Source organism: Dipodomys merriami, unplaced genomic scaffold (assembly GCF_024711535.1).
Source record: "Dipodomys merriami isolate MVZ:Mamm:240054 unplaced genomic scaffold, mDipMer1.0.p SCAF_5, whole genome shotgun sequence".
NCBI lineage: Eukaryota > Metazoa > Chordata > Mammalia > Rodentia > Heteromyidae > Dipodomys > Dipodomys merriami.
The window spans coordinates 49885775-49899309 of NW_027206068.1; the positions used below are offsets into that span (position 1 = coordinate 49885775).

The 13535-nt window shown below is 35.3% G+C and overlaps 1 protein-coding gene across 5 annotated transcripts in view; it reads left to right on the forward strand.

The window, feature by feature from the left end:
• Foxp2 (forkhead box P2) overlaps positions 1 to 13535 on the forward strand; it is a 513305-nt gene that overhangs the window by 434643 nt on the left and 65127 nt on the right. For all 5 annotated transcript variants that reach the window (XM_069996601.1, XM_069996600.1, XM_069996604.1 and 2 more), the window contains 3 exons: positions 4602 to 4739; positions 6143 to 6340; positions 7892 to 8069. In XM_069996601.1, coding sequence (XP_069852702.1) covers positions 4602 to 4739; positions 6143 to 6340; positions 7892 to 8069 — 514 coding nt within the window. The remainder of the gene's footprint in view (positions 1 to 4601; positions 4740 to 6142; positions 6341 to 7891; positions 8070 to 13535) is intronic.

Here is a 13535-nt window from a genome sequence, read left to right on the forward strand (position 1 = left end):
ACATGTGTAATCCTAGCTAGTGAGGAGGCTGAGATGTGAGGATCATGGTTCAAGGCCAGCCCTAGCAAGAAAGTCTGTGATATTCCTATCTCCAGTAAACCACCAGAAATCCCGAAGTGGTGCTGTGATTCATAGTGGTAGAGCAGTAACTGAAGAGCTCAGGGACAGCACTCAAGCCCAGAGTTCAAGCCCCATGACCAGCCAAAATAAAATAAAATAAAATTTATTACATGTAAAGGACAAGTTCTGCATTCAAAAATTTCTAACTTTTAAACAAAGCTAGCAGAACTGGCTGCATTAATATTATAATTGATTATTGGAGGGAAAACTGGTTTCCATGTATTAAAATAATTTATATAGTGTTTGTCTTAGTATTGCTTTGTGTGTATGTGTGGATGAGCTTACTTGTGTGAATTTAGATAAGGGTTGACTTGTCTGTAGATGGACATTTCCTTAAAGTGTGCCTGTGTTTTCCTACCTATATGCTTAATATGAATTTAAGTGGACAGTAAGTTCACTTAGTTGTGAATTTCCAAAAGAGAAGGCAAGAATCTCCTTAAAATTTGAAAATGATTACATGCATGGGAACACATATGTATTAGGATTGCCATGAGATAGTTATATATACATATATATCATATATATACACATACATATATATGTGTATATATATGTGCATAACATACATATGTCATACCTACAGCCTTCAAGGGACTCATAAGCCATTCTAAGATTTAAAGTAATACATAGTGAAAAGTACATAGTGAAAAGCCTAATGGACTCTAAAGGATGTAAAGACAGAATTGATTAACTCTGATGTATACAAGTCCAAATCAGTCATTACATCACCAAACCACAGTGATATTATATATATACATATATATATATATGCCTCCATTCATAGAACTTTCCCTATGAAATTCACTTGTGAATATTTCCCATTAAATACATTTACTTATAGCCATAAAAATAAGTGAAAACACTACATACACCAAAAAATGACAAGGGGCTGTTAGTTGAAACTTATGACAAGATTCTCACCAAATGATAAACTTGGTTAAAGATATGTATATCTATATCTATCTATGTATCTATCTATCTATATCTATATATCTCTGTGTATACTATATAGATGCATATTTATATATATAATTATTGTACAATTACTGTATAGATTTGTCTTTTATTTTGTCTAGAGTGGCACTTTTTCTGAAATTTAATATGTTTGTTTTTCTCTGTATTTTTATTTAAATTATCATTTGAGGAGAATATGTGCTACATGTTGGAGGAAGAGGCATTTTCTTTTTTTATGTATATTTTTATTGTAAAAATACTGTACAGAGGGGTTACAGTTACATGAGTGAGGTAATGAATACATTTCCTACAGAGCATTGTTACCTCCTTCTTTGTTTTTCCCCTGCCATCCCTTCCCTCCCCACCTCCCCAACTCCTCCCAACCCTGCCCCAGCAGAAGTTGTAAAGTTCATTTTCAACATAGTGTCTTGCACATCTCATTGTTACAATGGGTCAACCTGTATCTTTATTTAAGTCTTTTGTTATTTTCCTTCCCCTCCCCAAATTAGAAAAATGTAAATACAAGATGCAGGGCACTGGAGTCAAATACAGTGAAAACAGGGGTTGTACCTTGGGAGAAGAACATACCAAAGAAATTTTTAAAAAATCACATAATACATTATAAATTCATTAAAAACAATAGCAAGAAAGACAAAACCACTTGTGTCCCTATCTTGGGGTTCATTTCACTTAGCATCATCTTATATGGTCATATGTACATAGCTCTTAACATTTTCTGCTTCTAGACATATACTAGTTATCATAAATAAGGGAAACCATGAGACCTAAGTTTCTTTGGGCCTATTTTTGCCATTTCCATTTCCTAGCAAATGGGGCAATGTCATTCTTTCTGATGGAGGCATAGAATTCCATTTTGTGTGTGTGTGTGTGTGTGTGTGTGTGTGTGTGTGTGTGTGTGTGTGTGTGTGTGTGTGTGTATGTGTGTATGTGTGTATGTGTGTATGTATATGTATATATACCACATTTTCTTGATCCATTCATCTACTGAGGGGCATCTGGGTTGGTTCCATATCTTAGCTATGGTGAATAATCCTACAACAAACATACTTGCGCTGGTAACTTTAGTATAGCCTTGTTTGTGATGGGCTGGGTAAATGCCCAAAAGTGGGATTGCTGGATCATAGGGGAGCTCTATCTTGAGTCTTTTGACGAACCTCCATACTGCTTTCCAAAGTGGTTGAACAAGTTTACACTCCCACCAACAATGCAGTAGGATTCCCTTCTGTCCACATCCCCTCCAGCATCTATTGTTATTAGATTTCTTGATTATAGCCATTCTAATTGGGGTGAGGTGGTATCTCTTTTATAGCTAGGGAGGTTGAATATTTCTTCATCTGTCTATTGGCCATCCTTCTTTTCTCTTCAGAGAAGTTTCTCTGTAAGTCTTTAGCCCACATATTTTTTGGGCAGTTGTTTCTTTGAGGATTTGTTGTTGGGGGATTTAAGTTTTTGAGTTTTAAGTATATTTTAGATATAAGACCCTTGTCCTTTGTATGGCTAGTGAAGATCTTCTCCCAATCCGTGGGCTTTCTGTTGATCTTGCTAGCTATGTCCTTGGCCATGCAGAAGTGCTGAAGATTCATGCAATCCCGTGTGTCCAGCCTTTCTTTGATTTGTTGTGTTTCTGGGTCTCTATTAAGAAAATTTCAGCCTGTGCCAAGGAGCCCTAGAATTTCTCCTATTCCATCCTGTAATGTTTTCAGTGTGTCTGCTTTGAGGAAGAGGCATTTTCTAGATAAGCGCATTTTTGTAAACTACCTAATCATTCTTTATCAGATAACACATTTTAAATAAACTGCCATCATTTTGCTGCTGATTTGTTGTTTTTGCAGACAAATGTATCCTGTTTTGTGGCAATCCTTGTCCCCAACCTTTTCAAAAGAAAGAACTTCAAGGATGAGCCATCACACCCAGCTCATTTGAGAACACACATTTCAGATTACTTTTTATTAAGATCAATTAAAATATAATAGCTTGTATATTCATTATATCTTAGAAAAAACAGAAATAGTTTTTAAATCATTGAGTTATTTTCTGTCATACAATTCTTTCTTATGTAACAAAATTAGACTGACATGATCTACATTTCAACTGGTAAACATGGGGGAAGATCATTTTTTCTCAGTGTTAAATATGAAGACTTTTGTTTTGAGGGACAAGAAGTAATCCACCCTTTACTTGATTGCTTGCCTTCCTCCCTCCTTTTCTCCCTCCCTCCTTCTCTCCTTTCCTTCCTTCTTTCCTGCCTTCCTTCCTTCCTTCTTTCCTTTTTTCTCTTTTCCATGATTAATTTCTTATTTCCTTGTAAGTGCCAAACTAGAAAATTTTGAACTGCATTTAAAACAGCAGTTGAGATAAAGTATGAACCATTTCTCTTAATCTATTTCTATTCACAAAGGCACATTTATTTTATCTCGTAATTTTTCTAAAGTAGTTATGTACATAAATACTTGATTTTATATATAGTAACAGTAAATTGTGTTTCCTAATTTTTCAAGGTTGCAAACTTGGTGAGTGCCTAAGTTTTGTTATTACATGCTGCTTAGTGTGACCGTGCCTTAAGTATTGATTGAACTGAATGGATTTGCTCTTCAGGCTTTTCTGTGCCTTTGCTCTTGCATCCTTCTACTTCTTCATAGCCTTTCTCTTTCTAGTGTGTTCTCCCATAGTTTTCCTTATTCTGTGTTTTTTTATTTTTTTTCTTTCCAGCCCACCTTTTTCACTCTTTGCCTCTTTCATTCTTAAAACTTTTAGCTAAAGAAAATAAGAAAGGCAATTAAAAAACATTTTTTCTTTAATTTCCTGATTAACCTTTGTGTTATCTTATGTTTCTGAACTTTCTGGTATAAGTTATTAAAAATCAAAACGTAGTTCAAGAAGAAACTAGAATACTACAATTATTATTCTTTCCTTCAAAAACAGATAGGTAGCTATTTCTGTCTATATATTTATGGACTCAAGCCATCTATATGAATTATTGCAGGTGCTCATGTGTTAACCTTTGTTTCCACACATATTTTCTAATATATCCAACTACAAATTTTTTGAAGATGGTGGTGTATTATTTAACTAAATTCTACACATATGTTTTAACTGGTTAAGATAGCAGATAGTTATTCATATATTTATATTATTTACAGTTGTTTAATTCATATTATTCATTTGAAATTATAACCTTAAAACATTTCAAAAGGCTTTCACTTTCAGTAGTTTTGATAAGATGATCAGTAATGCAATTCCGAGAACACTGAAATGAAATTGTTAATCTTTAACCACATTAGCCAATGCACAAACACTTTGCCTAATGCACAAAAAGTGTGGTACATATACTTGGAGTCTGATGAAATCCAATGCCTCTGGAAAGCTATAAGTAATATGCTACCTTCACATGATTGTTTAAATGCTGTCCTGTGTAACATGCTGAAGGACTTAAGAGAGATGTAGTACAGTTATGAAGTCGACTGAGTATTGCTTACAATGTCTCTTTCTTTTTCTCCCTGGCAAAGGTGCCTGTGTCTGTGGCCATGATGACACCCCAGGTGATCACCCCTCAGCAGATGCAGCAGATCCTGCAGCAGCAAGTCCTGTCTCCTCAGCAGCTCCAAGCCCTCCTCCAGCAGCAGCAGGCAGTCATGCTGCAGCAGGTAATGTGGGTTACCTGCTTTGGTGTTCTAGCATGGCCTAGCACATGCACACTGTTGAGTGCACTGTGGGACGATGAGACAACTCAGAATCCATTTAAAGGCACCACCTGCCAGCACGTTGGAACATTATAAACATTTTAATTATGCTACATAAGGAAATTTAAGTTTCTGAGTCTTCTATTAAGTCAGGTAGTAAGTTCAGAGTCAACAGGGAGAGGTGTAGTTTGAAAGTGGAACAAATCAGTATGTTAATATTCAAATTCTCAGGTACATTTGATTTGTATGCTTGTCAATAAAAGTACAACCATACTGGCCACTTAGTTCTTCCTTTTAAAATGCTTATCACTTTAGCACTGCTTTGAGTTCATATAAATAGGAAATGCAAAATGACCACTTTGTTTTTTTAAAATTTTACCTATTTAAAAATTATTATAAAGGTGATGGACAAATGAGTTATAGTGAAGTAATCACTTTGTTAACATGAGAAAAACATCCTACATTTTCTTTTCCAAAATGTTCTGATTATTTAAGGAAGGAAGAATTTATCTTAACCTAAAGTTAGATGACTAAGCCACAAATCCATGAAACATCTTTGTTGAATAATAAACATATTGTTTTCATAGGAACTTATCAGAGCTTTTAATGAATCTAAAGTTGGCTTCATATGATATTCTTACTTGTCATTGAAAATACATTATACTTTACCTGACTTCTTACAGGTTACATATTTTGCTATCCTCTTTGATGATGATTATAAGCTAGATAATTACATTTCAAAGTTTAATGGATTAAATTATTTTTCTAAAAAATACTGAACCACCTGGTTTTATGGAGCAAACATTTTATCCAGACGCATGTTATTTTTCTGTGCCAATAGAACTTCAAGTGAAAGAATAAAGTATTTATTGGCTCTGACTTTTTGGGATAAAGCTTTCTTCAACACCTTTTGTTTATGTTTTTTATCATCTTTAAGTAGTAATACAAAAGGGTTATACCATTCCACAAACCAGTTCATAAGTACTATGCATCATGATTAATGTCACCCCTTTTGTCATTCTTACCCATCCCTCCCCAAAACAACCCTTCCCCTCAATTTTTCAAGATTCTCCCACCTTGCCCTTCTTTCTTCACCCATCCACCCCTCTGCCCTTGACCTCCCAACATACACTTTTCAAGTTGTTTCGTAATTTTTAACTTCTGGATTGGCAAATGTCAGACCTGCTTTGGTGGGAGGGGCAGTGTAGCAATGGGAGGAAGGGAATTGTAGGTAGTTCTGACTCTTTCTCTTTTGGTGAGGTGGATCATATGGCTCCTCTACCATGTGCCAGTCTAGCAGAGTTTAGGAGATTTATAATACATGAAACTTTTGCCTTTATTTATTAAAGTCAAAATGGTTTATTCAGCAACAACTACAAGAGTTTTACAAGAAACAGCAAGAGCAGTTACATCTTCAGCTTTTGCAGCAGCAGCAGCAGCAACAGCAGCAGCAGCAACAGCAGCAGCAGCAACAGCAGCAGCAACAGCAGCAGCAGCAACAGCAGCAGCAGCAGCAGCAACAGCCACCCCCGCCACCGCCACATCCTGGAAAGCAAGCAAAAGAGGTAGGATCCAGTTGTCTCACTGGTGTGTAATCATATGAGCTGGCAAGGGACTTTGAGAGTCAGGGATTGTCTAAGGTCTTCCTGTAACAAGGCTCCTGCTTGTCAAAGTTGCAGTGTTATATATTTTTGCTGAGCTTAATAACAGTGACAAGGAAGCTCTCCTGCATGCCGCTTTTGTAGCATGGGACTTAAGAGCCACAATCCAGTGCTGCTCTTCTAATAGTCACTAATGAATCACAGGCTACAAAGAGCTAGCCATGTGGTGGACAAAGTACTGATTATCTTGTATTCACTGAGAAGCTAAGTTGGTGAGGGAACCTTTTTTTTTTTTTTTTTTTTCCTGAGTGGTACAGCTGAGAGAACATGCATGCAAATATATCCCATTATTAGGGGGAAGGGAGAAACGAAGGGAGACACAGGTTGAGAACAGATTTCAAAGTCACAGGCCCCTGATTAATGAACTGCTCTGTAGCTTTGGAGTGGCGAGTGGAAACTTACAGTTTGATATGCTCATAAATCAAACTGACAAGCTGGCTTCTCAGGCCTAGCTTGCACTTGTCAGCAAACAGCATCAAATATAAACATAACACAAACAAAACATGTTGAAGTAGTTAAATTGATCAGCAGGTATCAGAGCTGTTGTCTTCAAGCCGCCCATTATGCAAACGTACAGGAAACAGTTCTGACCTCCTGAGGCTTTGTTTCTGTTTGGATTTGTGAATAGAATTTCAGACAGCCATCAACTACAGAATAGAAATCACTCCCTTATTTCTCGGGAGGCTTTGGGCAATCCACATGACTTGCTCCATTATGCAGTCTGTTTTCCAGTGAGCGCATCAGAAGTTTCTCTTCTCCCCAAACTAAAAAGAAAAGGTCTTCCACAACAGCTTGTCCTCCTTTGAAGTGTGACTGCCATCTTCTACCCTCCCGAGTCCAAAGAACTCTGGTTCATCTTGTAATGCCTCACAAAATTGGAAGTTATTCTTTTCTTTATAATAAGGCACTCTTTTTTGCCTGGCACATAATTTTGCCTTTAATATATTCCAACAAGAGTGGAGAGGGAAGCGAGCTAACAGGGCTGTCCTGTGAAGGCTACTTCCCAGTTTACTAATAGATCACCAGAGACCACATGCATGGACCTCTGCAGATTAGACTTGTTCAATGGAAAACAAAACAAAGAGAATATGATGGAAGTTGGAAGTTCCTAGAACATGTTATTCTTTTTTGCCCAAATACTTTTTATCATTATCTGCTATACACTGATTTTTAAAATGTGACTCTGTTATATATGCTCTTCAGAGATTGTTGTGTACCCTTAGTGCAAATTCCATGGTTCCTTGTCACTATTTACTATCTGAGAAAAAAAAAATGGCAACTGAACATCTAGAACTTGCTCACATTTCTGCCCCAGAACTTTGACTGTAGGTGGGCCAGAAACTCATAAGGAATGGATGGAGTGTATATTTCTCTGTATAAGAGTGGTGGGTTTATGGGGCCCATGATCTCTGCTTTGACTGGCTTGGGGTTTTGTTTTTTTATGTCCAATACCAGCAGCAGCAGCAACAGCAGCAGCAGCAGCAGTTGGCAGCACAGCAGCTTGTCTTCCAGCAGCAGCTCATCCAGATGCAACAATTGCAGCAGCAGCAGCACCTGCTGAGCCTACAGCGGCAGGGACTCATCTCCATTCCACCTGGCCAGGCAGCCCTTCCTGTCCAATCACTGCCTCAAGGTAAGTAGCTATCAAACTTTGTGCACAATTCCTTTCCAGTCTTGTACTTCCGACCTGTATTGCATAGCCTGAGTAATTTTGTTTTCTGTGGCCTTCAAGTTTATATTTAAAACATGAATGTTAACATAGTGGCATGGTCCATTTTCTGGAGAGTATAATGAAGAAATTTAATCTCACATTGTCTTCTTCAAGTGTGCAGTAAATCTCTGTTAGGTATTAAATGTACATCTATAAGTTAATATGTAAGTGCTGGGATGCTGATGCCAGACAACATAAATATGAGGGAATATACGGGAGGATGGACAAGAAATTGGATTACTGGACAGACTAATAGCATTCCATTAAATATGGGTGAGCTGATCATGATATTTGAGAAACAACTGATAAAAGTTTGTCACACTGAAATTTCCATATAAAAAACATTAAATGTATGTACAGTGCAGACCCCTACATCATGCTTTATGGCATTCCATCCTATGACACATGGATAGATTATCCTTGTTTTCTCTAAAGTAGCATTGCCTATACATATACGGTGACTCATGCCTATAACCTTAGCTTCTGAGGAAGCTGAAATCTGAGGATCCCAGTTAAAGACCTGGCAAAAATGGTCAAGTGCCAGCCTTAAGTGAAAAAACTAAGGGAGAGCAGAGTGGCCCTGAGTACCAGAAAACAAAAGAAAAAAAAGTTTCTTATATTCTAATTTGTTTTTGCCTATAGGAAACAGTGTATACTGCAATGTTATTATATACTATTATACACAGGCATAATTCTTAACTTTTAAAAAAGAAATTCAAGTAAAATAGAAAAATAATAGTAAACAAATGGCCACTAAGTTCTCTGTAAAAATAAAAATTCTGTCATTAAACTTCACTAAAGGATATGCTCATTTGAATTTAGATTTCATTGGAATGAAATTTATTAGGCCAAGTAAATTTTAATTCAAATTCATCATGTCATTCACATTATAGTAGTATTTTCTCAATACAGTTCTGACTTTCTGACACAGTATAGAAAAGCAAGAACAAGTAAATATAGCAAGTTAGACCCCTCCAAAATGTAAGTTTAAAAATATACATGATCAATATTTGGTGGGACATGAAATTAAGAATAGTGTGATGAACCTGTTTCTTTTTATTTGTCACACCCCTGTCTCATGGTTTGTTTTTCCTAGACATCCCCCTTTCATGTGAACTTCCTGTCTTCCAGGTCATCTGACCAAGAGACTCCAAGGCATTCTAAAAAAGAAGTTTAGTAGCAAAAAATAAATAATCAATAATCAAGGAAGAAAACTGTTCCAAAAATGTTCTGTTCACAAATTATTATTCAAGGGGAAAATACATACAATTTTTGAATAAATTAAGCAAGAGAAAAAGAAGAGTTAGTTGGCTGTTGATTCAGTATGAGCATGGCTTTCTTAATGAAATTATAGAAATGCATTGATTATTTTTGTTGTAAAGTTTAAATGAAATTAGTATTTTGAATCTAATGACCTGAATCACTGAGACTCTCATTGAAGCAAAATTACTATAATCTTTTTAAAGCTATTTCAAGAAAGTTTAAAATGGGTATAATTAATAGCATGATGTAACTTGTTTAAAATACATTTATTAAATTAATTTCTTCCAAAATAAGCAAGAAAAAGCTCATAAAAAAATCTGTAATTTAGCCATTCTGACAGCCTTAGAATGATTTTTAAAAAAATTTCTGGCGATAGCATCTCTTTTCCCTTTCCCTCTGTTTTTACCGTCCATTGACACAAAAGAGATTGTACACAGATGTAGAACATTTAGGAAGAGAAATTATATCTGAAAACAAACTTTAAATAGAAAGTATTTACATATATACATGTGTGTGTATATATATATATATACGTATATATTATATATGTATATATAGTGAACTCCATATATATATATATATATGTAAAATGTGCTCCAAGTTGCCCTCAAAAAGCAAGCTCCTCCTGCCTCATGGTTTCTAAATATTGGGTTACAAGAATGTGCCACCATATTAAAAAGAAAATTCATACCTTAGATAAGATAGTTGAAATCACTGAAACACGTTTCTGTTAAAAGGTAAAGAAATGCAGTTCAGTAAAGAAAGAGTTAAATCTTCAGTTGGAGGCTGGGAGCATAGCTCAAGAAGTATAGCACTTGCTTAGAGGTCTGGGTTTATTGTCCATGACTAAAAGAAACCCATAGGATGAGGATGTGGGTCAGGAGTAGATTACTTGCCTTGTAAGCACAAGAGTTTGAATTCAAACACCAGTAGTAGGAAAAAACAAAACAAAACAAAACAAAAAGCTAACTGAATAGCATTAGTTGGTTCACTGAACACTGTTTTGTTTGTGCCATGGAATTCACACAAACTAGAGTCATCACTGTGTTTTATACCATTTAGATGACTGAATGAAGAAAGTATCATTGTAAGTACCTATCAGTCAAATACAACAGAATATGTGTCAGATGCATTGATCAGCCACAGCAAAGGGACATACACCATCTTCCATATCTGTGGGTATGCATTTGTAGATGCCATGTATATAGTTCACTCAATTATGAATAAAAATAAAAGAAAATTAAAATTGTAATTGTACTGAACATTTATAAATGTTTTCATCTTTTAATTATTATTCCCTATGCAGCATAGCAACTGTTTATATACATATATATATACATTTAATATTATAAATAATCCATAAGTGATTTAAAGTATATGGAAAGATATATGTTGGATATATTCAAATACACCCCCATTTTACACGATAGAATCCAGCCTTTCAGAATTTGAACAATGGGTCATGCTAAAGCTAATTCCCTCAGATACTGAGAGATTACTATAATGTTACAGTGCTTTGCTGGCTGATTCTTCCATCTCCCTAACCTTACCATCCCCTCTGGTTAAATATTATAACTGTATTCACCCACCCTTCTTATCTTAAATTATATAAAATTTTATTTAAATATCAGCGATAAAATTATATCATTTCTATAGGATAGCAGATGATAGAAATGTTTCTTTAAAGTTATATATAGTAGGGCACTGGTAGCTCGCTCCTGTAATCCTAACTGTTCATGAGGCTGAGATCTGAGGATCGCAGTTCAAGGCCAGCCAGGGCAGGAAAGTCCATGAGACTCTCATCTCCAATAATCCACCAGAAAACTGGAAGTGGAGCTGTGGCTCAAGTGGTAAATTGCTTGCCTTGAGCTGAAGAGCTGAGGGACAGCACAAGGCCCAGAATTCAAGTCCCATGACCAACAAAAAAAAGTTACACTATATAAGTGTATTTTATCATTTCACATAAATTATTGCAAAAGTAAAGATTGTAGCTCAATATGAATATTTCTGTAATATTGAATTGTAATAAAAACTGGCTAATTAAGTATGTTTTTACATATACAAATAGTTGACATATACAGTAGCACAAGATGTACATAAAAGACAAATCAGATGGATTTAAAAATCAGTCTCAAGTAATATACTGGTGATAAATGTATACATAGTGTAGTATGTTTAGTAAGAAGTAACTCAAGTTAGTGACTTTGGTCTCTACTTCAGAAATACTTACCTGCAACTAACAGCGGTCCAAATATTTTAAATAAAAAATTTTAAAGACCCTCATGAATTGATGATTGCTTTTCATTTGAGTTAGCTTGATGAAATCTCATGCCATCCTTATCCAGCCTGTCTGGGACATGAACCATCCCATGGTTCAGCATGTCTATACTATACATGCTCCCAGGGATTACCTGGGTATTATTTACGAAATTACCATTCCCTAATAATGCCCTCCAAACATGAGAGTCATGGTATAAAAATTCAGATATACAACAGAAAAGCTAGGTGTCCCCTGTAAGTGGAAAGAGAGTGTTATTAAGAGTTCTTAATACAGGAAAAAAAATATACTGCGGTTGCTGAAACTTATCTTCTACCTATGAAATTTTGAAAGAGATTGTGCTACTTTTTCTGTCACATCCCAAATTGCATGCAATACATGCAAAGGACTTAGTTGAGATGGAAAAGATAGTAAAGTATATTAGTGCTGAGTGCAGTTTCAGACATCCACCAGGTGTCTTGAAACATAAAAGAACTGAATGTAGACTGACCTATATTGGGGAAGATTATATTTCACCCCAATGTTTTCCATATTTTTGGACTTACAATTTACTTAGACTGTGACATCTATATTATCAATCTGGAAAACCAAATACGGAATTGTGGACTTTACTCAATACTATTTTTTGTTATATTTTTGTTCTGGACTTAGACTGTGACATCTATATTATCAATCTGGAAAACCAAATATGGAATTATGAACTTTAGTCAATACTATTTTTTGTTATATTTTTGTTCTGTTCCTGGTGCTTGAACTCAGGGCCTGTTTACTGTACTTGTGCTTTTATGCTTAAGGCTGGTGCTCTATTACTTGAGCCATAGCTCCACTGTTGGCTTTTCTATGGTTAATTGGATATAAGAGTCTCACAGACTCTCCTGCCCAGGCTAGCTTCTGATCCCAATCGTCAGACCTCTTGAGTGTTTAGGATTATAGGCCTGAGCAACTAGTGCCAGTCTGTCACTACTATTTTGAGCCAGCACCCTGTTGAGCTGGGGATCAGAGCTGTCATATAATACAGAAAATGAAAATTTATGAAGCAAAATAATGATCTTTCTGACTGAGGAATGTGCTGAAGATAGTTTTTGTCCTCCATGTTCAGCCCAAAAAGTTATTCACCTTTTATCTCATGCTCTGCTTATGGAAGTCTAAATAGCTAACTGTCTACTTCACCAGCTCAGGTGTTTACTTATTCAGTGCTCATGCATTTTCATAGATAAGCATTTTATTGAACTATGGTATAATACCAGCAAGATGCACAATGAGCATCATTTAGAATTGTTATTCAAATGCCATAAAGTTTTAGATTGATAACATGGAAAGAAAAAAATGTTCTTTGGGGTTTGAAATATACTGAAATTCCATCACTGGGATGAAATTGAAGAACTTGAATAGTTGGTAGAATAAAACTCTGAGAAGTTGCCTATAAATTAGTTTAAATTTATGTATAGAAACTAACTTGTAAATAATTAGATGCATAGAGAAATATCAAAATTATATTCAATGAGTTTTGGAGAAAATGTAAATAAGAAAGGCTTTGATTCAATTATAATTATAATTGTTATAAAATACAATTGGCTAAAGAAACAAAATGAATAACATTGAGATGGATTTTTTTCTTTTCTTTTCTTTTTTTTCTTGTACTTGTGCTCTAGCACTTAGCTATTCCTTCAGTCTAAAACAAGTTTAATTCACTTAGTTTATAAGTTTGTTGAAAAGTTCTGTTTGAACCAAGCACTATTGGGAAATCAGGAATCAGAGAGAGGACCATTAATTAAGGTTAGTCATCAACAATTTCAACCTGCAATCTAGGTTTAATAGTGAATTTTTGTAATTACAATTATATAGGA